Consider the following 24,999-nt stretch of genomic DNA (forward strand, 5'->3'; position numbering starts at 1 on the left):
CTGTAAGAGATATTTATAAAATTATGTATGTCGTTGATGAATTGGATAGAGAAAAGTTTTTCTCCGTCACTTATGGCACTAGAAGTCGTGGACATACAGTGAAGAGGAAGGGTGGAAGATTCAGGACAGAAATAAGGAGAGCTTAATTAAAGAGTGGAACTTGCTGCCACAGAGGTGGCCATGAATTTGGATGGCTTAAAAAAAATGATAAGATGAATTCATGGAGGCTAAAGCTATCAATGGCTGGACAACATGGGCCATTGGCCTGATCCAGCCGGCTCGTCTTATGTTCTCATGTCCTCACTCATAATCAAGAACAGCGTACATTGCAGTACCACTTGAATGCAAAGGTTACACAAGCCCTTATTATTCTCCGTATTTATTTGTTTTTCCCTCTTAAGGTTTACAGCTCACCTTTCCACCATTGTCCGCAAGGTAATTTTAACGATTGCATGTGACTTATGATAGGACAGCCTTGAACTGCAAAATACAAGGAACACTATAAAAGGCATGCCTACAAAATTGCCAACTCCCAACCGAAGTATCAAGCAGTTCCCAAGAATAGCTGGTTCAGCAAAGGTTGAAAACAATTATTTGGAAAGCCTGATCAGCAATCATTCCTGATAAACACTATACTTAGCGCGTATTATGATCACATTGAAGCTGATAATGTGACTTGTTCCTCGTTCACCTTCCTCTTGCTTATCTGATTTTAGACCTCTTGCAGCCTGGGATCAAAATGCTCGTGTTCCTGCTCCAGCTGTGTGCCCACAAACAAAGCCGAAACTGTGGAACAGGAACTGGATGGTGAGAACAGGGTTTGGCCGACTTGTTCATTGCACAACATTATGAAAATGTTTATTGAGTTACTTATACCTTCATGGGCCGTAACTATGATAACTAAATGGAGTGTCCATGTTCAGAGGCAGCAGGAACAAATAAACTGGGAAGGGTGTTCATGCCTTGCTTGTGCCCCTCTTAGGAGGCCTCTCTGAGGTGTCATCCTTGGAAACAGGATGCTAGGTGGATCCTACTTCTGACCCAGGGGAGATCTTCCTGTGTTGTTTTTTTTATAGTCTGCAGGGGTGCCAACGAATAAAATATTGGGGGGCAGGTAAGTCCTGCCCCACATAATAGATCACAAGAAGCAGCGCACACACACCATTCAAATGGCAATGCCCATCAACTTTGGGGGCCCCTGGCTCCCTCAAATATTTTATTTAGGGGGGCAAAGGGACCTTGGCTCCAAGGAGTTGGCTCCTATGGTGATTACAGTCTCTAGTAAGCCTCTACATGTACTGTGTATCTTGGGAGGACAGCTCTTCCTAACTGGCTTGTTGAAATTCAAACAACTGTCGATTCAGTATGGCGTAGTGATCAGTGTCAGACTAGGATGTGGGAGACCAGGGCTCAAATCTTCACTCATTTATGAAGCTTACTGGATGACCTTATTCCAGTCATAACCTTCAAGGCCTAGCCTGTATCACATGGTTGTTACGAGGATAAAATGGGGAGGGGGAGAAGAACAATGGAAGGCACCTTCAACTCCTTTGGGGAAACATGGGATATAAAGGTCGGAAGCAAGTAAATACTTAAACAAACAAGCAATTTGCCATTCATTTTTTCCAAACTCTGTTCTGCCTCTTTGCAGGTGATGTGAATGAACTAAATGAACTGATCCACCACCATGTTCCAGAAGCCAAGTTAATAGAAAGTATTGGTCAGGAACTTATCTATCTTCTACCCAGTAAGAATTTCAAACAGCGAGCATATGCAAGTCTCTTCAGGGAATTGGAGGAAACCCTGGCAGATGTGGGACTCAGCAGTTTTGGGATCTCCGACACGCCCCTTGAAGAGGTTGTTAACTTTGTGGAGTGTTCTCGCTCTCTGTCCCGCCCGTCTTTTCTTTCATAATTTTGGGTGGACGTTTATACCCCATCAGTAATAAGATTTTTGTAAATATTAAGTGTGTGTCTGAGTTCTTAAGAGAACAAGAATCCTATCTGGATTTATGGGGAGCTAATGGTACAGTAGGTTCTACTGTTTTCCAGTAAATTCAGGCTCTTCGCCTACATTACTGTGGGGCAGAGGGAAGAGGATGCTCCAAGACCCTCATGTCCCCACAGAACATATTTATGCATCTCTCTTGCAGGTTTTCTTGAAGGTTACAGCAGAGGCTGACCCTGGAATACAGAATGCAGGTAAACTCTCTTGTCATCTAGTACCATGCTAAAAAGTTGATTTAAATATCTGCCATATCTTAATAGACTACTGATTTGAAAACAAGAGCCACTAGTGTGTGGGAAGGGCTGTAGCTCAGTGGCAGAACTGTAGAAAGTCCCAGCTCCATTCCCTGGAAGGGTGCCTTCTTACATCCCTAGCCATTGGTAGGGTGGGGATAGGGAACTCCAGACCATTATGATCTTAAGCTATGGGTGTTTTTCTAGAGGTTCCCAGGTGAGGGCATTCTTCAACAATGAAAGGGTTAGGGAATCTATTTGAGAATCGGTTCTAGGTCTTTTGGGGCCATGCTTTTATTTTAGCCATAGTGATGCAAATCCAGAATCAAATTGATGTAGCTCATCAGCTCACAAACTGATGGAAAATGGGGAAGACCTGGACCAGTACAGTAGGCATTTGCTGAGTTTATTTTCTATTAGATCTGCAAACGTTTCCTGCTGTAAGAGTAGCTGCGCTATTATCGTGCCACTTTGGAAGTGGTGTTTTCTAAAAGATCAAACCCTGGAGAAACTCAACAGTTTCATGAATGGCAAGGCAAAAAATGTAAATGTAAATGAAGTAATTGGCATGGCAACTTTGATCTGCAAACTTTAGGAGCTGCACAGGAGAACGGTGCTGCTGGACAAGAAGAGGGAGCCCACCAGACTGCTCCAGCAGCCAATGGCACTTCTCGGATGCCTGTGGCACAGGAAGGGGATGGGAGCGGTGGGAAAGGATCAAGGCAAAGCAAAGGTTGCCAACTTACCTTTCAGCAGATCAAAGCACTTTTCATCAAACGATTCCACCACAGTACACGTAGCTTTAAAGACTTCCTTGCTCAGGTATGTGTTCCTCCATTACAGTCACAAGAGCTTCTTCCAGGCCCATGTGGGGTGGGGGCAGCCCAGTATACTGCCCCATTTTTCAGAGGGCTGAGCTGGCCAGGGGCCCCACCCTCCGTTTTTGTTTGTTTGAGTTTATAATTTTATTCTAACAAGACTCCCGCTCCGGGCCTCAAACAAGCTCTGCACATGCCTGGTTTCTTCCATATGGCATTCACAATTATACACACCTGCATTTATAACAGGCTTAAAGGGAGAAAGAAGTACAATCTTATTGTAAAAGCACCTCACTACATTATAAGCCTATCACTGGGCTGTACTTAAAAATGAAGCCCAATAAACCAGATCCTAAAACATTCTATCCAGATACAAATCAAGCTAAGGCCGGTTTCTGTCAATTAATTTCATTGGGTGTATACAGTCTACAACAAATTATACCAGGTCTTCAGAATTACCCAGAGAAGCATACATACGTACTTCCAATAATTTGCTATTGACATCAGGGTGATGATATAAATTATTTCAACTTGCTGCACATTTTAATAACAGTAGCCAAGAATGTAGTTGTTTTTGTTTTTTTAAATGATGAGATCTTAGAACAAAGCCATCCACCTGAGTAGGTGGCCTGTTGTCCTTTCTTGTCAATGATGCATCCCATACACTGAAGAAAACAATACGCTTCTGTAAGAGAAACCCAATTGTGCAAGTTCGATTTGGGTGGAGAACAAGGTATCCAAATACAGACAAAAACTGAGAACAAAAAAGTCCTATTCTATAGGTACTGAAAACTCCACATAATTCATATATATGGAGAGGCCGTAGCTCTGGCAGAGCATTGATTTGTGTGCAGAAGGTCCCATTGTAAACCGTACTGAGCTTAATGGAGCAATGGTCTGACTCGTGAAGAGGGGTCTTCCTATGTTCCTACATTCTTATAATCTTCCTATGTTCCTACATTCTTATAATCTCTAGTTATATGCTAATATGCTATTAGCATAATATGCTATAGCATAATACAGTGGTACCTCGGGTTAAGAACTTAATTCGTTCCAGAGGTCCGTTCTTAACCTGAGGCGTACTTTCGCTAATGGGGCCTCCTGCTGCTGCTGGCACGTGATTTTCGTTCTTATTCTGGGGCAAAGTTCTTAACCTGAAGCAACCACTTTCTGGTTAGCGGAGTTTGTAACCCGAAGCGTCTGTAACCTGAGGTATCACTGTGTGCTATTAGTATATGCTGCCATTCTCTTTAAATTTGGGAGGATTAAAGAAAAACCTGAGTTATAAAATGCAGCAGATTTGACTCTTATTCTTTGATGTATGACATGTAGTGTTATCAGACCTATGTGGACTTCCAGCATAAGTGTCCACTGTCAGTGCGCTTGTGTGTTATCTGAGTGGTACTTAGATACCACTGGTGTGCTGTAAACCCTGCCGGTGGCTGACATTTTCCATATTGCCTGCAGATTGTTCTACCTGCCAGCTTTGTGCTGCTGGCTCTGATACTTACAGTAATCATTCCTCCATTTGGTGAATACCCCAGTTTAACTCTCCACCCTTGGATCTATGGGCACCAGTTCACTTTCTTCAGGTCAGAGAAGACCTTCCTCGCTTGTTCCTAGATAGCACTTGTGGTGCCTTATTGCTGAGTGGATTCTAGTTGCCTGCTGCTTCATTCCGGTTTAAATCATGCAAATGTAGTCCGTAGTTAGTTGCTGAAGTCATTGTCAGACTTCTTCAGATCACGACTGATCTTTTCTCCCAGCCTAGATTTTGCATCTTCCTCCTGGCTAGCTAGTGTCATGTTTATGGCATAATAGCAATGCACTACCTTCTAGGATTGTTGCTAGCTAATTCAGTAGACCCATTAAAATGCCGTGTGTACAATTTCTGCTTTGTTTGAGATACTTTGGCTTCTGTGTAATGAAAACAAGACACTGGGTTTGCTGCTCAATATTTTTCTTTTTCTGTCCATCCACACTGCTCTAAATAGCTAAGTGGTGCAGTGTCAAAAATATGCAGTTAGGCGCTGTCTGGGTGAATGTGAACGCTTGTCACTTATGGCCAGTTTGTTTAACCTCAAACATGAAAAAACCTGTGGGCACACACACCATATTGATGTGACTTGTATACATGTGTGTGCTCCATTTCCATAATTTTTCCACCTAGAAAGCAGGATAGAAAGATTGTATGAAACCAGTACAAAATACATACAGACTCTGTGAACCAGCCCAAAGCATTAGACTATATGGAAAATGTGTGGATAACCAGGAGATATGGATGGACAAGGTACAGCACAGGGAATTACCTCTCTGACACAAAAACTATTGTGTGTGTGTGGTTTTCACCTTACATTTAGAAATCAGTGCCTTGGTCATGGGTCGAAAATACCCTTGTCCTTCCTATAATCCTTTTACACTTAGTATGCCTTATCCTACAATGGGCAGTTGATCATTAACATATCCTGTGGCTTGACCCTACCTGTGTGATCAGCCGATTTTCATTCGCCACTGTCTTGCTTCTGCAGTCAGCATCTTTTTATAACCTTAAATCTCATCCAATCTCATTAGCAATGAGCGGCCTGGCAGTGAGCAGATGGTTTCTCTTATTGACGCCTTCTTAAATAAACCGGGATTTGGAAATCGCTGCTTGAAGAAAGAGACCCTTCAGTAAGTCACTTTGTTCTCTCTACTAATCTAATCTATTCAATTGCAGGGTGGCATCAGTAGTGCTTGAAACAGTAGGGAGCTGGCCTCGGAAGTTTCCCAGCCAGTGAAAATCTCGGAGAATGTTGTTGTCACCAGTGACAAAACTGGGGATTTTGTCTGTTGGTTTAATTATTTTATTTCCAAATTTGTAAACTGCTTTTCACCATAGAAGGTCACAGAGCGGTTTACCGAACAATGATGAAATAAATTCATCAATCAAATGACATGGTGAGGTTACAGGGAACCAGGCAGAGGGCCTTCTTGGTAGTGGTGCCTGCCCTGTGGAAAACCCTCCCATCAAATGTCAAAGATACAACCTTCCATAGACATCTGAAGGCAGCCCTGTTTTGGGAAGCTTTTCGTGTGTGATGTTCTGCTGTGTTTTTGTATATTCTGTTGGAAGCTGCCCAGAGTGGCGGGGGAAACCGAGTAAGATGGGCAGTGTGTATATATATAATAGTGCAAACCTAAAATAAGCATAATACAATTTACTTAAAATACCTCCTGTAATAAAAAGTGCCTTAAGCAGGGCAAGGGGCCTTTCTGATCTCAGCTGTGAGGGAGTTCCACAAAGTCAGACCCACAATTGAATTCATGTCCCCTGTGCTGTGTAGAGAAACACAGCAAAGCACCCCAAATTTAAGAGAATAAAAATATGAAATACAAAGAAAGGAATGGTTTTGTGTAAGGACTTAGGGGTTGCTCCACACATGGGTTGCCTCCACAATATCTATTGGTGTCCACAATAGCTCCATCAATGTTAAAATGTGCCCCTTGGCTCAAAAAGCTTGAGAATCCCTGGCCTAGATGTGCCCCAAACAGGTTTACTGGTGACAAGTATGGGCTTGTAGTATAAATAGCCCTTTAGTTACAGGATAGGTGATTAGGACTGGGCGATGTATTGATACACCGTCCAAAATTGGTTTGAAGTCCACATTGTGGTAACGGTTTTGTAACATTGGACATGACGATATATCACAAATCACAATGTGTCCCTGTGCTATGTAAAAAATCATGATATGGGAAAAATCATGAAACCAGTCATCACTTCTCTCATGATTCTTGTTGTGCCCCTGTTGCTCTGTACTATACAATACCAATTGCAACAATATTTTAAAAATAAAAATGGATCCATTTTAGACTCCTAAGTAGTAGCAGTTGCCAGAACATCACCCCCATTCACCTCTACATAATTCCATCCTTGTTTCAGACATTGTGATATATTGCAATGTTTAGCTGGTAATACTGTATATCATGAAGTTGAAAACCTGACATCGCTCAGCCCTATACCTGATACATGGGGTTTGTAATGTGTTTAAGGAAACTGCTCCTTTTTAACGGTTGGTACTGTAAAGGCGAGATATATAATTGCAAATTTTCCGAGATCTAGCATGGCCCGTTTGATATTAACATTGCTAATGAGATCATCTGTGCTCTTGTCTCCTTGTGTAGGAACTACCCTTGCATTAATGCATCAACTGCCTGGAGGACACCGGCTGTCCCTTATAACATAGCTGCTCTTTTCCAAACTAATACATGGCATCCCCAGAACCCCTCACCATCCTGCAAATGCAGTACTCGGAAGAAACTCACCATGCTACCTGAGTGCCCTTTGGGAGCTGGAGGACTTCCTCCCCCACAGGTAAGAAAGACTGCTTGGTTGCCATTTGCCTGTTTGAAGCACTGTGGTTGCCACTGAATTGGTTTCAGGTGGATTGAAAGTGTGCTAAAACACACACACACACACACACCCCAAATTTTGCATTTACAATACATTTGTGTTACTTTCCATAATTTGCTTCACTTACTCAGTTGGTAAGTTGTAGTATTTGGCCATCTTGGAAGGATTGCTATAGTGGAAATAAGCATGTGGGGATATGGGGAGCCACAGTAGAAGGGCAGCAGCTATGATATTTTTTAAAGTTTGAGACACTCCTTTGGAAACATGCAAGTTTCTTTCGGCCACTTTTCTATAACCAAACGCTCCCAAAAGAACCCAGTTTTGAACCAAATTCTACATAGCATATATTGAAAACATATAGAGAAAATCCTTTTAATACACAAAGGAGCAATTCACAAGTAAAATGTAAATGGATGTTAAGGGAGTCCTGTTGAGTATCCTTATACAATTCTGGTTCAAATGTAACATTAAACCATGGTTATGACAACAAGCCATTGTGAGCCTCAGGTCTGTGTCCAGCTGGCTCTTCTTATTCAGTTACACCTTGTGTAACAAGCTTATTGTGGATTTGCTTTTTGTGGTTGATCCAATGTGCTTGTGATACGCAGCTTGGATCTGGGAGACCCGAGTTCAAATCCTATTCAGCTTTTGTGGGCTCACTTTTGGAGTATGTCCCAAGCTTTCTACCTCAGTGCCCTGATCTGTTAAAATAGAATAGAGATTTGCCTCTCACGATGGTTGTAAAGATAATTTAGAAAAGTAATATCACTTTTAATAGTTAAGCTGCAAGAGAGAGATTCATTTGTTAATAATCTTGTTGGGCAACTGCCAAACTGAACATTGAGGTTTCATTATCTGCCTTTTCCCCAGAAAACAGGGCTGTGCAGAAAAACAATTTCACAACGCTCTTCCTGAAATAGCTTGTTGGTCATATTTTGTTAACTTTGAAAAAACCCTCATGCAGTCTCATTTCTTCTAATGAAGGGTAGTGCTGCCACTCTGTGGTTAAATTCATATACTACTTGAATGGGTGGTTGTTTTTGCTAGCTGCCGAGTTGTTTCTTGTCTTTTAATTCCCCAAAGCTGTAATGACACTAGTTTGCGATTGAGAAGATTTATTGCTAGGGTTTTGAGTGTCATTTGCATACATTTTTAGGGTGAGGTTTATCAAAGCTTACAAATATTTTGGCAGTCTTCAGTGAAACCTGCCTGGCTTTTGATTGCAAATCACTGGTATTTTATGTGATCTGAATTCAAAATAGAGAAAAAGACCAGAAGTTCCTCTTGAAATTTCAAGTAGAGTCAGGACGGTTCTATGGTTTCAGCAGGGGAGCCATTTCTTACTGTAAATCAAAATTAGCAATCACTGCTGTGCGACCTCTTTCTGTGCCTGCCTCTCTGAACTGCCAAATTCGAACCATGAGGGGTTTAACAGTTGTTTTCTTAATCCATTTGTCCTTTTCTTTGCCTTTTAGAGAGCTCAGCGTAGCACAGAAATTCTTCAGGATCTCACTCATCGAAATATTTCCGATTTCCTGGTGAAAACCTATCCCACCCTCATAAGAAGCAGGTTGGAAACTTCTTTTTTTACAAATCTATGGCAGCTTGTATAGCCTGAGGCTCTGAACAATTACCTTGAAATGGTTTGAAGAGTTTTGAATACCCAGCCCACTGTTCAGTTCTCCATTCGTTAGGACACTGAATAAAATAACTGTGGTTTATAATATCAGCCCCAACTATCAATTAGTGGTCAGGGTTGATGGGAGTTGTAGTCCGACAATATTTGGAGGGCCACAGCTTAACCATCCCTGGTTTTGCGCAGAGCCAGGTGTGCAAGCAGCAAACCCATTGCTTCCAATTAACTTTGCTGCTCCTAACTCTGCACAAGATTGGGTTGTGAGGGCAAACTATGTTATACACAAATATGTTTAACGAAGCCTCAACAGCTTTGTTTTTGCTTTTTATTAAAAGCAGCTTTAGTGTTGCGATGCTCTTGCCACTGTTCCTGTTCAGCATCACAGCTTTTCAAGCTTTGTTATGCAGTTAGGAGTTGGAAGGGATCTGAGGGTCATCTAGTCCAACCCCCTGCAATGCAGGAATCTCAGCTAAGTCATCCTTGACAGATGGCCATCCAACATCTGCACAGAAAAAGCATAGAACAGGTGTACATGCATAGGCTATCTCTGGGCAATCCATCTGTACCTGTACAAGAAGGTCAGATTAATGAGTGGTAGTCAGGAACAATGATAGAGGGTAAGATCACTCGCCATCCGAGTATGGATTACACATTCTTGTAAAGTCACACTCAGTAGCATCCAATGAAGTACTTCCACTTGTGCAATGGAACTTCCCTTCCCTCTCCTCCCAGCCCGTGTCCTCCCCAAATCTGTGGGGAGATGAGGGGAAATTCCATTGCAAAGCCAAATGTCCTTGCGCTTTGAAAATACTCTTTTTGAAAACACTCTTATACCGCCCATTGTCCCCAGATATTTTATTCAGCAGTTCCCTGAATCTGAAAGAACCCGACTTTGTGTGGAATATAATATTTTCATTTTCTTTTGCAGTTTGAAGAGCAAATACTGGGTCAATGAGAAAAGGTAGGAAAGCACTGTAGGTTTTCTGTTGAATTTTGAAGCCTAAAGACTTTGCTAAAGGATAACAGATAGCATGATATGACTAACCTAGTCGTTATCTGGTTTATAATTATATTCCATGCTCAACATTGAGTAATGTACTTCTTTTCTCTAAGAAAGGCACATTTATTCTTAAGGGAATGTTCAGTATATCAATCTATTCATAGAAAGATGGGGTTCTCCATGACCAATTGATGGTCATGTCCTCTTTGTGTTTTAGATATGGAGGAATCTCCATTGGAGGAAAACTCCCAATACTGCATGTCACTGGAGAGCAGATTGTTGGTTTTCTGAGAGATCTTGGTCAGATGATGAACATAACAGGGGTAAGCAAGGATTGTTCTGATTTTATGCAATCGTAAACTCTCCCCACCCCATGTCTATAGGCATTAAAGTATGTTTACACTGCAGAAAAATTTAGCCCTTGCTTTCTGCTATTTAGGGTGAAGCAACAATGGCTGCCTCGAAAGAAATGGCAAATTTTCTTAAGTACATGGAAACTGAATACAATATTAAGGTATTTTTTTTATATTTAAGACTAAACCTTTCAATGTTTAGAAGCACTCTATCAGGGATAGGGAACCTTTGTCCTTACCAATGATGTTGCATTTCAACTCCCATCTTCCTTGACCACCGGCCCTGCTGCCTGTGGCCGATGTAGTCCCAGCATCTGGAGGGCCACAGGTTTCCCATCCATGCACTATGGGATCCTGCAAAACCTAGGGCTTATCAACACTTCCTCTTGTCCCACTGCTTTCCCCTGGGGGGAAACCACTCTTTAATGCTCAGTCATTAATTCGGCAATTCGGGCTTCCTCCAGGTAGACATTTGCTCCAATTGAGCACTAAAGAGTGAGGTTTCCCTGGGAAAGGAGTGGGACAAATAAAAAAACCACTCGAACCCATTGCTTTCTAGGCACAGGACCCCTAGTCAAAAATAGACAAGTTTTCCCTTTCCTGGCATTTAACACTCACACCTAAGGGAACAGTGGCTTTGTTGTATTACCTTAACTGAGAAGGAAGGAAGGAAGGTAGGAAGGAAAAGAAAGAAAGAAAGAAAGAAAGAAAGAAAGAAAGAAAGAAAGAAAGACTATTTAAGATATGAAAAGGGGCTTTTATTTGCTTTTTAGAGGGAAAGGCAAGCATGAAATTTTGGGATGAATGCCACCTGTTTCAAGACATGAAGTACCACCCCAACAAAGTTCTGAGATCTTGACCCATTTCCACTTATATAGCCAGGTTGTGAAATAAAGAAGAGGCAGAACTTGCCTTGCTCAAGTTGCTAATGAGCTAACTTCCTCTGCCAGGTGTGGTTTAACAACAAAGGCTGGCATGCCATGGTCAGTTTTCTCAACATAGCCAACAATGCAATCCTGAGAGCCAATCTGCAGACTGGCAAAGACCCCGAGGAATACGGCATAACTGCTATCAATCATCCACTGAACCTCACGAAGGAGCAGCTCTCTGAAGTCACTGTGTAAGCAATTAAAGTTTGCTGTTATGTATCCGTCCCTTCTTGCTAGCATGGGTACCGTGACTTGGAATGTGCCTGTATGAAAGATAAAAATATTTATGATACTTTCACTAAGTATAGTGCAGAAATCAAGCTACTCTTTAATTTGGTTAGAACCTGTCCTTTCATTTAGCAACAGGTTTAGGGTGAACAGAAGACAGAGGTTGCTTTCAGGTAGTAGTTTATTGTGGAATTGGTGCTGCTCATATATGCAGGGGTTTTTTCCCGGTGTCATCAAATGCCAGTCCATACTTTTTTTTTTAACATTTAATCTATATTTCCTCTTACTTATTTAAAAATACTATGTTTTTCACCTAGATTCACTGCTGGTGTGGCAACCCAATGACACATTTTCCAAGTTATTTCTGGGTGGGCAGGTTTGCCACATATGTAGTGACATTTTGATAGGTGCTCGTGAACGCTACACCACTACTTCTGTTTGTTCAATGGCGTGCATCCTAGCCACGTTGCTTCTGGCTGCTCAGATGATGTGAGGGGGCTTATATTCACCAATTGCCACATGCTTGGAGATGTAATCTTGTGAGATCTTGAGAGAACCTCAGTTCTGTGGTGACAGTACACATACATCGAGGTGTTGTTGTTTGTTTTTTAAACAATAATAATACAACTCTTGATCATTAGCTGTCCCCATCTACTTTTCTCCCTGCAGGCTGACCACTTCGGTAGATGCTGTTGTTGCCATCTGTGTGATCTTTGCCATGTCTTTCATCCCAGCAAGCTTTGTCTTATACCTTATCCAAGAACGGATGACCAAAGCCAAGCACCTTCAGTTCGTCAGCGGTGTGAGGCCTTTCGTTTACTGGTTTACCAATTTCCTTTGGGACATTGTAAGTAGCCGATGGGCATGATGTAAGAAAGTACAGAGGAGGCCCACAGCTCAGTGGTAGTGCATGCAAAATGCTGTAGGTTCAGTCCCTGGCATCTCCAGGTAGGGCTAAGATACACCTCTATTTGAAATCCTGGAGACCTGCTGCCAGCCACTGTAGACAGTACTGAGCTAGATGGAGCAATCGCCCGACTTGTTATAAGGCAGCTCCTTATATATGTGTCACATATGTTGTCACATATGTCCAATGAGCCCAGTAAAATACTGTCATGCAGCCTTTCCACAAAACCTTGTTGCAGCAGACACCCAGCTCTTTCTAATCAGATAAAATCAGCCCAATCCATGTCATATTATTTACCTTGAAGTGATGAATTTAAATTTTCATTGTGATTTATGCAGTTGTCTGATGTTGAATCGTATCACTGATTGCCCCAGCAATGCCACAAGATCCTTTACTGCAGGTGCCAGAGCCCATTCTAGCACTTATCCATATAAAAATGTTTTGCCCATTATGGACAGTGCAGCTAACCCCCGGCCTGGGACCCTTAAGCAATTTTTTCTAAGATGCTGCCAAGTTTGGTGGTGGTGGTGGCAAAAAGGAGAAGAAATAAAAGCAGGCACAGTGCTGAAACAAATTGCCCTCTTCCTCATTCCTAAAGTCAGACATTTGATAAGGAGGTGATAACTCAGTTAGCTGATCTGCACTGATCAGCTGGGAAGGGGGCCGTGTGCATGTGAGAAGGAGTGTGGGGTTGCCACACCTCAAGGTTGGTCAAGGGTGAATGCAGCCCATCAGAGCAACAATGGTTAACCAACCCTGATATGCACATGCGTCTCTTCCTGCCACCTTCTTTTTAAAGAAGACCCAACAAAAATATTCCAAACTCAAGTATATAATATAAAATATAATATAATATAATATAATATAATATAATATAATATAATATAATATAATATAATTAATATAATATAATATGCTGATTGATGATGATGATGGATTTTCTAGCTAAGGCCTATATTTCTGGGCAGCTTTCCTGTTTTACCAGGAGAATAATATACACAGTAGCATGCATCCTGGAAAATATTGGAAAAGCTGGTGCAAAATTTGGGGATATGGCTCCAAATGATTTCCAGGTGTTTTATTTGTTTGTAATGAGTTTTCATTTTCTTCCCCCTGTGCCAGGTCAATTATGCAGTGAGTGCTGGCTTGGTAGTGGGAATATTCATTGGTTTCAAAAAGAAAGCATACACGTCCCCAAGCAACCTTCCTGCACTTATCACATTGCTGCTTCTATATGGGTAAGTAATTTCATTAATTCTTAACAAGGCCAGACACAATCAAAATATGGGTGTCTGTTGTATTGAGTGGGTGCTTGTTTCATTTATTTAAATACCAGTTTATACTTTTCAGAAACAAAGTCTCAAAGCGGTTTGCAACCTATATTAAAAGCAACAAATGAAGCATTACAGAATATCAAGATAAAATATTACAGATGAAGGTCAAATATAAAATACAGATTCAAAGTGGCATAGTTTTTAAAAAAGTATTCTCTTAAAGTTGACATTAAGGATAAAAATCACCTGAAAAAATGCAATAAACTTCCACAAAACAGCATTGTTAGCAACTAGAAATAACTGTGATAGTAACACAATATGTTATGTGGAAATTCTTTATTAGGCGAGTGTTTGCATAAAAAGTCCATGATTTCCAATGGAATAAGGAGTATTTTCCTATGTGTGAATAAGTGAATTTTTGCATATGAAGTGGGCAGATAGTGGGGGATCTGCATGTATATCTTAAACATCCAAGCCTCACTCTCAACCATGCAGATAACTAATGCCAAGCCAACAAGTTATTAAAAGAGCAAATGTTGGTTCTACAAAAATGCATAGCAGCATCTAGCATAATTTATAACTCTTTTGCCGGCTCTTGGACGTGACAACACAGACTCTCACTCAGGCAACCAAAACACAATTCCGATTACCACCCAATAATACATCACTCACCAGGTATGCAGTACAGAATTAAAGGGGAAGTGCTTTCATAGGGATCCCAAAAGGTCTACACTGCACCAGCCTTCTTCTCTGAAGGCAAGTCAGTACAGAATTAAAGGGGAAGTGCTTTCATAGGGATCCCAAAAGGTCTACACTGCACCAGCCTTCTTCTCTGAAGGCAAGTCAGTTAGCTACAGGTGTTAACACACTTGTTCTCTGGAATCAACTGCCTGGCAGGGCACCCAGGAAGAGGGTGGCCAAGAAATGACCTCTTCCCTATCCCAAGACCTCTCACCACCAGCAAAATAAAAAAGCAGAGAAGGTCAGACATAGTTTGTTCACCAAGCAGATAATTTATTACCCCACTTTTTACTGTTTTTGCATGCAGATGGGCCATAATTCCTATGATGTACCCATTGTCCTGCTTCTTCAGCATCCCAAGCACTGCCTACGTTGCCTTGTCTTGCATTAACCTCTTCATTGGTATCAACAGTAGTGCCATTACATTTGTCCTGGAGCTCTTTGAGAACAACCCAGTGAGTGACTTTTCGCCATAGACATTATTGTGACAAGAGTACTGTACTTTTTAACCTATGATCCAGCAAGGGTATTTATGTGCGGATGTGTGCCAAGTCAGATATTGTTAGAAACAGTTGCTGAAACTGCCATGAACTTTTGCCATCTATGAGCCTCTCTGCTGTGGCCAGCGTAAGATGTTTAGAAATTCTAAAGGGGAATTGGCCAAAAACAGCATCCACTTTTATAGGTCCACTTTTCCTTTAATCCAGTAGCACTGGATAAAGGGGTGGGGGCATTCATCTGCCACCTAAATTTCCTGTTTGGTACATCCCAATTGCACATCCTCATTTACACGCCAATTACTGCATCCTATTTCACTTGCCAATAAAAGCTAGTAAGGTAAAGAATTGTGTAGCCTTTCATCCTAACTCCCAACGTTTTCTTAAATTATAAAGGAACTCTTGAGTAAATCTGGATAGCGCTAGCATATTGTGTATTTCTGTTTCTTGCAGGTTCTGCTGCAGTTCAATAAAACATTGAAAAATATCCTGTTAGTATTTCCTCATTTCTGCCTGGGTCGTGGACTCATTGACTTAGCCATGAACCAAGCTGTGACTGATGTATATGCTCGGTTTGGTAAGTACAGATGGAACGTGGAATTGTTCTGTTTTGCCCCATGCCCAAGTAAGCTTTTGAACACGGAGCTGGCCCTTTCAGAACTTAATATACACCCTGGAGGGGTAGGGAGGGTGCAGAACTTTGATCCAGTTCACATTTAAAGGGCATACCTAATTTTCACTTTCCGGAAGAAAATGCCAATTAAAACACAGCCATACTTTGAAATTCCGAATTTAGTGAAAATAAAACAATGAGTTATATCATATATTAGCAAACTGCATACAAAATTGTGTGCATTTGGCCCTTCTAAAAATGATAATTATTTTATTTCTCTATCTGAGGCAGCATAACTGAGGTGGGTTGGGGTTTTTTGGAAGGTACCAGCATAGCATATTCATTAGGAGGAAACACCTAGAGAAATTGCAAAATAGTTCATTGATAATGGTAAAATAAAGTCCGTCTTTGTATTTGAAAACAATTACTTCAGTGGCTGCCGATGAAGCACATTGTCTATTTTGGTAGTAATTCAGGTTGATTTTGGTTGGTTTCATCTCTAAGGGGAAGAACATGTCTTGAACCCGTTTCACTGGGATTTTGCTGGAAAAAACATGGTTGCCCTGGCGGTGCAGGGCGTCGTCTATTTTGTTCTGAATCTTCTGTCGCAACATAGTTTCTTCTCTACAGGATGGTATGTTGGAAAACTCTTGGCCTGTAAAGGTCTCGTATGTATGAAATTAGTTAGTTTTAATGCATCTGCCTTCTAAAGTACCGTTCTGAGTGTGGGATGTGTGTTTCAGTATGTATATGAAGGCTGCTCTTCACACCTGGAACTTGTTCTGTCTGGCTTCTTCAGGTTTGCCCAAAACACGATGGTGCCCGTTATGGATGAAGATGAGGATGTTGCAGAGGAAAGGCAACGAATCTTGAATGGAGGCAGCAGAATGGATATTTTGAAATTACAAGAACTGACCAAGGTAATCATCTTCCAGGCAGCGTTTCAAAAAGTGTGTTTGCTTTACTTTTATCTTGGAAATGGAAGACAGTATGCCCAGCATGAAACCTCTGTTTGGGGCTGGGGCATCCTGGACCCTTATTTCCTTGACTTTTGATCATCAGTCTGAAGCTGCTTGCATCCCTTGGAGCATCTGGAATGTATTATTTTCCTTCCTGTTACTCCATTGTTGAAGATCTAACACATAACTGTAAAGCATCATTTTCCTGGCTTTCTGTTGACACTACCTCTGAATCACTCCTTGCAACTTCCATTTACTGTACTTCATTATGAAAAATATGAAGAATATTCTAAATGTGCAAACAAAAAGTTGATGTTTGCATAAAAAAAAAATTATTGATAACTTACTCACCTTGACATACTCATCAGTAAGATTGTTAAATTGTTAGAGACCATACGTATGCTTTTAGCAGTTTTTACCTAGACCTCTCTTATTTAACTTTGCTGATGGTATGCTAATTTCCATTACGTTGTACCCTCTTGTCCCTGTAAACGGTAGATGCCAAGTTCCAATATATTCCTTCAGCTGTAGATTTCATAGAAGAGATTATTATTTTAAAAAGTTCCTCCTCTTATTCTAGATTTATGCAGGTAGACACACACCGGCAGTGGACAGACTCTGTGTTGGCATTCGTCCCGGAGAGGTGGGTTGTGAATCAACTTTGTAAAGCTTTGAAGTCATTCACTTTTACAACCTTCTGGAATTAACAAAGTGTGTGATTACTTTAAAATTCAGTGCTTTGGTCTCTTGGGTGTGAATGGAGCTGGCAAGACAACAACATTCAAAATGCTGACTGGAGACACTCAAGTAACATCTGGAGATGCTGTAGTTGCCGGTCACAGGTATGTCGTGAAAAATGCCAGAAGGTGTCAGCCCAGCCCGGTGAACAATGAAATTATTTATTTAGGAAAATTTACATGCCACTTGATTGTAGGAATAAAAACACCCTGTAACTTGAGTAACTGTCATTGCACTGCCAGTTAGCAATATTTCCCTGTTCTGTGGCTGAGGGCAGGAGAAAAAGTCATACGTATTATGTTTTTGGTGGCTGGAGAGGGAAGTAGGCTCACCCAACACCTCCGGCTCCTACAAGATGCACGTGGCCTGAGGTGAGCTTGTTTTGGTTTCTTTCCCCTATCCTACATGGCAGGAATGGAATAAAATTGGAGATGTTGTGAATAGCTCACTGTATGTTAGCATGCATTTCTTCTTAACTACATGGTAACTCCTGTTCTGTGCAATTTATCTTATAATGGTGGGGTTTTTTCCTTCAGCATATTGACTCACATATTTGATGTTCATCAAAACATGGGCTACTGCCCCCAGTTTGATGCGATTGATGACCTGCTCACGGGGAGAGAGCACTTGCGTCTTTATGCCAATCTGCGTGGTGTCCCAGCAGCAGAAGTTGAGAGGGTAAGGACAAATTCTTCCTCAACGTTTATTATTTTTAAAAAGTATGATGCTTTAAAAAACAACAACCATGATTTCTGATCAGTCAAGAGTTGTTTATATATTCTTTGAACTTCATCCCAAGATATCCAGGCCCAAAAGGCAGTTACGTACCGTATTTTTCGCTCTATAGGACGCACTTTTTCCCCTTCAAAAATGAAGGGGAAATGTGTGTGCGTCCTATGGAGCGAAGATGCCATAGCCCCGCGACCCTCTCCCGGCTGGAGAGGTGACGCACGGCTATGGCAGGAGCCTCTATAGCCGCGCGTCAGCCGGGAGAGCGCGCGCGGGGCTAAAGAAGCACCCCGCGACCCTCTCGCGGCTGGAGAGGTGACGCGCGGCTATGGCAGGAGCCTCTATAGCCACGCGTCACCTCCCCAGCCGGGAGAGCGCGCGCGGGGCTAAAGAAGCACCCCGCGACCCTCTCCCGGTTGGAGAGGTGACGCGCGGCTATGGCAGGAGCCTCTCTGCTGCGCCTTTCCGCTGCTCCCTGACCTGCTCTTTGGGGCTGGTGGTGGGCTTCCCCCCGCCAGCCCCAAAGAGCAGGTCGAAAGGAACCTGAAGCCTGGAGAGCGAGAGGGGTCAGTGCACACCGACCCCTCTCGCTCTCCAGGCTTCCAAGGTAGCCGCCTGAACGGCACCTTGTTTTAGAGCGGGAAAACAAGAGAGGGAAAGTTCTCCCCCTCTCTGTGCAGCGCCTCCTGCTGCTTCACTGAAGGGGCGCTGGGCAGAGAGGGGGAAAATTTTTTTTCTTGTTCTCCCCCCTCTAAAACAAAGTGCGTCCTATTGTCCGGTGCGTCCTATGGTGCGAAAAATACGGTATGTTGTTAGATCCCTGGGCGGCTCTTTGATGTCCATGCATATTCTTATCTATGTTGCAGTACAGATATGCATTCACCCCTGTGAAAATTTCAGGTAGCCAGTCTGGCTAGCCACGCCACCTTGCTGCTGTTGTTTCCACGTGCCAACCTTGCACCTGGTAAAATAATTCTGCAAATCCATCCTGCCAATCTGCAGAGTTTTCTTGCGTTACCAATGCATAATAAGAGTTCTGTGTGGATTCTGGAGAATTAACACAATAACTGCATTCCTTAATAGACTCTGCTCCCATCATGGACTGGATTGAGCCCATTGTGTTTTAAGTAACTACCAGTCCTTTGACCTCCTTTATCCCTTCTTCACAGGTTGCAGAGTGGGGAATTCAGAAGCTTGGTCTCCTGATGTATGCAGATCAGTTGGCAGGCACATACAGCGGTGGGAACAAGCGCAAGCTCTCTACTGCCATTGCGCTGATAGGCTGCCCTCCTTTAGTCCTGCTGGTAAGTCATTTTGCGGCAAGGAGGCCAGGTAAAAAGTAGCCTCTTTAGGTGAAGGCAATTCTGTACGGTTGTGGAAAACTCCAGTTGGACACCGTGTGGTGTGCAAATTATTTTACTTCTAAAAGTAATTTCTATGTCACCATGTCGTAAAGTATCAGGACGGTACACAACACACTATTAAAAACACCAATTTCTCTGAGAAACACCCCAAACAGTGCCAAACTCCAGTTGTGTCTTCTTGCCTGGGGTGGTTCTTTGCAAAAGTTAGTGCCCTGCTTTTCTTGCTGTCCTCTGCTGAACCACCAGTAGTATACCCTCTTCAAATGGTGTTTCTGATATTTTTAGAAGGTTAAGTCGCACTTTCCCCCCAAATTAAATTTGGCAGCATGTTTCATCGTAACACCTGAAAAAGTGTATTTTTTAGAATGTGTGAGAGTAAGAATACTAAAATGCAAACCTGAGCCTTGCAGGAGTATGAAAAATAAAATAAAAAGGTGTATCTGTCCTTCCCTCACTGAGCTCCAAATAGCACTAACAAAGCTCCTGTTCCAGGCTGGCTGGAGCCCTTAGCAGGAAATGCTGTTGGGTTACGTATAGGGCATATGCTGCAATATTTTGCTGAGGGTACCCACATCATTATTATTATCCACATCTCACAGGATGAGCCAACTACAGGAATGGACCCTCAGTCCCGACGCTTCTTATGGAACTCAATTGTCAGTGTGATCAGAGACGGAAGAGCTGTGGTCCTTACGTCACACAGGTAATACAAACCTCCCCATGTAAAATCAGTATGGGAATCTAACAACCTTTCTAAAAAAATACTTTCCACTGTTGTAAACCTTCAGAGAAAGCATGTGATACAGTACTCCTAGCAATAATAATAATAATAATAATAATAATAATAATAATAATAATAATTTATTATTTGTACCCCGCCCATCTGGCTGGGTTTCCCCAGCCACTCTGGGCGGCTTCCAACAAAGATGAAAAATACACTAAAATGTCACATATTAAAAACTTCCCTGAACAGGGCTGCCTTCAGATGTCTTCTGAATGTCAGGTAGTTGTTTATTTCCTTGACATCTGATGGGAGGGCGTTCCACAGGGCGGGCGCCACTACCGAGAAGGCCCTCTGTCTGGTTCCCTGTAACTTGGCCTCTCGCAGTGAGGGAACCGCCAGAAGGCCCTCGGAGCTGGACCTCAGTGTCCGGGCAGAACGATGGGGGAGGAGACGCTCCTTCAGATATACTGGACCAAGGCCGTTTAGGGCTTTAAAGGTCAGCACCAACACTTTGAATTGTGCTCGGAAACGTACTGGGAGCCAATGTAGGTCTTTCAAGACCGGTGTTATATGGTCTCGGCGGCCGCTCCCAGTCACCAGTCTAGCTGCCGCGTTCTGGATTAGTTGTAGTTTCCGGGTCACATTCAAAGGTAGCCCCACGTAGAGCGCATTGCAGTAGTCCAAGCGGGAGATAACCAGAGCATGCACCACTCTGGCGAGACAGTCTGCAGGCAGGTAGGGTCTCAGCCTGCGTACCAGGTGGAGTTGGTAGACAGCTGCCCTGGATACAGAATTGACCTGCGCCTCCATGGACAGCTGTGAGTCCAGAATGACTCCCAGGCTGCGCACCTGGTCCTTCAGGGGCACAGTTACCCCATTCAGGACCAGGGAATCCTCCACACCTGCCCGCCTCCTGTCCCCCAAAAACAGTACTTCTGTCTTGTCAGGATTCAACCTCAATCTGTTAGCCGCCATCCATCCTCCAACCGCCTCCAGACACTCACACAGGACCTTCACTGCCTTCACTGGTTCTGATTTAAAAGAGAGGTAGAGCTGGGTATCATCCGCATACTGATGGTGAGTGGCAGGAAGGAGCAGGGCCCTCAGACACTCACACAGGAGAGTCCTCCTGGGCAGCAGAGCGCAGCAGTCCCTGTGAGGCTTCAGGCCCCGCCCTGGGCCAGGTAGGTGGTAAGCAGCAAGAGCAGGGCCCTCAGACACTCACACAGGAGAGTCCTATGTACTACTTCAGTTTGCAGGTGGCAATCTACCATTTCCCCTATCATAGAAAAAGACCACACATTTGGAAAGTTAAAAATGGTTTACTTACAAACTCTCTGAAGGTCCGATTCATGTGCTTTTCCATACAGCAGTCAGAAAATGCAGGTAGCAAAACTTAGGTTAGTTCCAAAGTGGCAAAAGTTCCTAAATTATTTGTATAGGAATACAAGGATGGCTTTGTTTTTTTAAAAAAGGCCATGTGGTCTAAGCTTGGAGCAACCTCTTTTCAGACCTCTTTACATACTGGAGTTCATGTGGCAGACTGAAGGAAGCAAGACTTTCCTCCCAAGTGGACAGAGCAACTTAGCTAAGACTGGCAGGACAGCTTACTATGGCATTAACCTCTTCGTGCATTAATTAGACTTAATCGTGTTGGTTATACAGGCACTCCCCATTAGCATGGGGGTTGCATTTCAAGGCACCGTGCATGTCAGTCGGCCCCCTTGCGGTGCTGAACAGCACATGCGCCATGAACGCGCACAAATGGGGAGTTGCCTGTATGAGGCTGGTTATCCCACAAATGTTAGGGGCTCTCTCTAGACCCCTATCAGAAGCAAGCCTGCAATAACGGCTGAGCATCCTGACAAAGTTACAACGCAATGGAGCATTTACTGGCTGGGGTCAATATGAGTAAGTGGGACTACAGACCTTTTTTTACATCAAGCTTTCTCTCTTTACAAGCATGGAAGAATGTGAAGCGCTCTGCACACGTCTAGCTATCATGGTTAAGGGAACCTTCAAATGCCTGGGCACCATCCAGCATCTCAAGTACAAGTAAGCTGATGATTCATTTCTCATGTTTATTGATTGATTTAGTGCAATTTAGTGTAGTTGATGGATGAATCTTATTTACTGGGGTAGTAAATCCGTCACTTCATATACCATGGGTATTTCACAGATATGGAGATGGCTACATTATCAGCATGAAAATAAAGGCCTCTAAACCCGGACTGCCTCCAGACCTGAGTCTAGCTGAACACTTTGTAGAAGTGAACTTCCCTGGCAGCATACAAAGGGAAAAGCACCATAACATGCTCCAGTACCAGATATGCGCCTACTCGCTGGCCAAGATCTTCCGGCTGATTCTCTCTAACAAGGACAACCTGAATATTGAAGAATACTCTGTCACACAAACCACCCTGGATCAGGTAAAAAAATAGATGCTAAAAATGGGGAGGGGGACCTAACTCAACAAATGCAAGCCCTCCGCCACTTAGGAAGCCCCCCCCCCAATGCCTAGTATGTTTTAGTAACAGGCAATTCTTTTTAAAAGGCTGTGTGCTTCCAGATTCCATTCATCTGAAAACAGAGAGTGGCAATAAGTGAGGAAAGTGTTTATTTAAAGAGGAGATAATGGTGGTCAGTCATTTTCAGTAGAACCAAGCTTTGCAGACCAATTATACTAATTAAGGTGATGCACTTGTCATAAGAATAGCCTTCACTTCACAAGACATGGCTCTTCCTTTGCAGAACAAAAAGATCCATTTCTTTCTCACAAAAAACCTTACATGTATTTAATGTGTGCTTTTTGAAAATTCTTGTTAGTAAGAAGCAGGCTTATTTCTGCACACATTGTATGAGAATTGCCTTGTCAATCACACCACATCTCATGACTTCTGCCAGGTCAACCTGTGCATGTGTCTAATCGGAGGAGGAGAGCTTATTTCCCCTATGTTTCACTCCAGCTCTAAAGCAACATCTGGTTGGCCACAGGTTATTTGTTTTCCAATGGAAAGGCCAATTCTTGTGTTGCCATCTTCCTAACTTTGTTTGGGGATGCACAAAAAGAAGGGCCTCATATGGTGATTGCAGTTCATGTGGGATAGACAGGTCCTTGGGTCCTGACCTTAGAGGTATTGGGCTTAGCCACCAGGCTTGATCTAGAAAACTGCATGCATGAGATGGAACATCTGGGGGGAGGGGGACGTGGAGAGATCTTTCCAAGGTCAACACTGGAGTCATGAGTCACCTCTGTTCTTGATATTGTCACAGACATTGTGGATTTCCGTACTTCCTTCTAGTAAGTGCAGTTCTGATTATGCATTTACTGGTTTCCTTCCACAGGTTTTTGTGAACTTTGCTAAACAACAGATGGAGGATGAGGAAATTCATCTCCACCCTCGTGCAGCGGGAGCTAGTAGAGAGGTGAAGGTGACCCCTGCTTTCTATCGGAAGACAACTGCATAGAGAAGTTCTGCAACAGGTGAAGCAAACTCCCCAAGAGCTGGGCCCCAGGCCAGAGCAGAGCGCTACAAATCCTGAATAAGCTTCTCACCAGCACAGGTTTTAGCCCCCTTTCAGTGGTTTCCCTGCGTCTTTGGAACTCGCCCGCAAAGGAAGTATGTATGAATGGATCCATCTTCGTTAAGCTTTTACAGAACAAAAAAACCCAGCTTTGCTTTTCAGTCTTTTCTACTAAAAGTGTTGTGCTGGGCTTTTAAAGCAGTTTTTAGTATTATAAATGGGTTGTTTTGAATGTATTTTAAGCATTTTTTAAATATTGCGTTAACATTTGACAGCTGCCTGTGGAGGGCTCTGCCCTGTGAAGCTGCATGTGCATTTCTTAAATATATATTTTTTTAGCAAAGTAGAATGTAATATTAGGAACTTTAGCTTGTGGCACAGTGATGGGATCAAATGAGTAGATACTAAGTTTAGTCAAAATCACTTTTGTGTTCGTAAAATTTTTTTTAAGGATGCATGTGCTTTGTCTCCTAGTTTCATTCTGAACCAAAAAAAGAAACAAGCACACATGTTTATTTAAAGTCTCTATTGTTCTGTGGCATTAATGCTCTGGGTCAAATCTAGACTTGACAGCAGTCAAGCACAAGATGGGCTGTCACTGCCAGCAACAGAATCACAAAATTTTACGGATGAACAGGAAATATTTGGTCTTTCATGGCCTTCTTTACATTAGTGGCTCACTTTTACTAGATTAGTTTTAAGTTGGAATATTCCCCTCAGCTGTTGACAGTTCGTTTTCAACTCTTGATACTACTTAACTCCCACTTAAAACCTAATTAAAAGGTACAATGGGGGAGTTCACAGTTGTGCCATTTTTCCCACCTTGAAAATCTTAACAGGTGGTGATTTGGATTTAGCCCAACCATAGCTTGTAGCTGCATGCAGCTCTTAGTGAAGTCAACAGGAAACCACCTAGAAGAGATTCCCCCAAGGTGCTATTGATTTTGACATCTTTTTTTAAAAGGATTTATGTCGTAGGAGTATTGCATTAGCTGAGTTTTGATTCAAGCTGCTCTAATCTCAAGATCAATAACCTTTTAGTATTGTTTTGTATGTTTCAGTGCTATAACCACTCTGGGGCTCTGTTGAAGGTAAAACTTTTTTTTTTAAAAAAATAGCTTTCTTTTTAATTCAGTTATGGTATTAGAGAGTAGCTGCCAGAAAGTGGCTCCTTGTGTGGATTTTGGGTGGTTTTTGGTGGTGGAGCTCTTTAAACCACACAGGCATCACACTTTTTTGAGTGACTACACTGGGTGTTTAAAAACCTAACCATCCACACACACCCAATGAGAAGTAACTTACACAACTAGGGCTGGGCGATGTTAGATTTTCAA

The 24,999-nt window shown here is 42.6% G+C and overlaps 2 protein-coding genes across 6 annotated transcripts in view; one reads left to right on the top strand and one right to left on the bottom strand.

The window, feature by feature from the left end:
* ABCA4 (ATP binding cassette subfamily A member 4) overlaps positions 1-24,768 on the top strand; it is a 97,337-nt gene extending 72,569 nt beyond the window's left edge. Inside the window, exons 25-50 of the mRNA XM_081008486.1 lie at positions 717-807; positions 1,652-1,857; positions 2,153-2,201; positions 2,836-3,062; positions 4,526-4,650; positions 5,630-5,728; positions 7,220-7,409; positions 8,924-9,018; positions 10,013-10,045; positions 10,302-10,407; positions 10,524-10,598; positions 11,388-11,557; positions 12,264-12,441; positions 13,624-13,739; positions 14,824-14,971; positions 15,467-15,590; positions 16,131-16,260; positions 16,426-16,546; positions 17,166-17,228; positions 17,321-17,427; positions 17,860-18,001; positions 19,222-19,356; positions 20,016-20,119; positions 22,103-22,195; positions 22,320-22,569; positions 23,486-24,768. Coding sequence (XP_080864612.1) covers positions 717-807; positions 1,652-1,857; positions 2,153-2,201; positions 2,836-3,062; positions 4,526-4,650; positions 5,630-5,728; positions 7,220-7,409; positions 8,924-9,018; positions 10,013-10,045; positions 10,302-10,407; positions 10,524-10,598; positions 11,388-11,557; positions 12,264-12,441; positions 13,624-13,739; positions 14,824-14,971; positions 15,467-15,590; positions 16,131-16,260; positions 16,426-16,546; positions 17,166-17,228; positions 17,321-17,427; positions 17,860-18,001; positions 19,222-19,356; positions 20,016-20,119; positions 22,103-22,195; positions 22,320-22,569; positions 23,486-23,608 — 3,300 coding nt within the window. The 3' untranslated portion in view covers positions 23,609-24,768. The remainder of the gene's footprint in view (positions 1-716; positions 808-1,651; positions 1,858-2,152; positions 2,202-2,835; positions 3,063-4,525; positions 4,651-5,629; positions 5,729-7,219; positions 7,410-8,923; positions 9,019-10,012; positions 10,046-10,301; positions 10,408-10,523; positions 10,599-11,387; positions 11,558-12,263; positions 12,442-13,623; positions 13,740-14,823; positions 14,972-15,466; positions 15,591-16,130; positions 16,261-16,425; positions 16,547-17,165; positions 17,229-17,320; positions 17,428-17,859; positions 18,002-19,221; positions 19,357-20,015; positions 20,120-22,102; positions 22,196-22,319; positions 22,570-23,485) is intronic.
* Positions 11,496-24,999, bottom strand: part of LOC308478730 (very-long-chain enoyl-CoA reductase-like) — a 41,746-nt gene continuing 28,242 nt past the window's right edge. Inside the window, exon 15 of one of the 5 annotated variants that reach the window (XR_013987219.1) lies at positions 11,496-11,629. Coding sequence is in view for 3 of the 5 variants with exons in the window: in XM_081008792.1 (XP_080864918.1) it covers positions 22,688-22,720 (33 nt within the window). In the remaining 2 variants the exon portion in view is untranslated. Of the gene's footprint in view, positions 11,630-21,622; positions 21,699-22,587; positions 22,721-24,999 lie in introns of those variants that run through there. The other 4 variants (XM_081008794.1, XR_013987220.1, XM_081008793.1 and 1 more) reach the window with 4 other exon arrangements.

This window comes from Podarcis pityusensis, assembly GCF_964106645.2.
Source record: "Podarcis pityusensis genome assembly, chromosome: 6".
NCBI classification, from domain to species: domain Eukaryota; kingdom Metazoa; phylum Chordata; class Lepidosauria; order Squamata; family Lacertidae; genus Podarcis; species Podarcis pityusensis.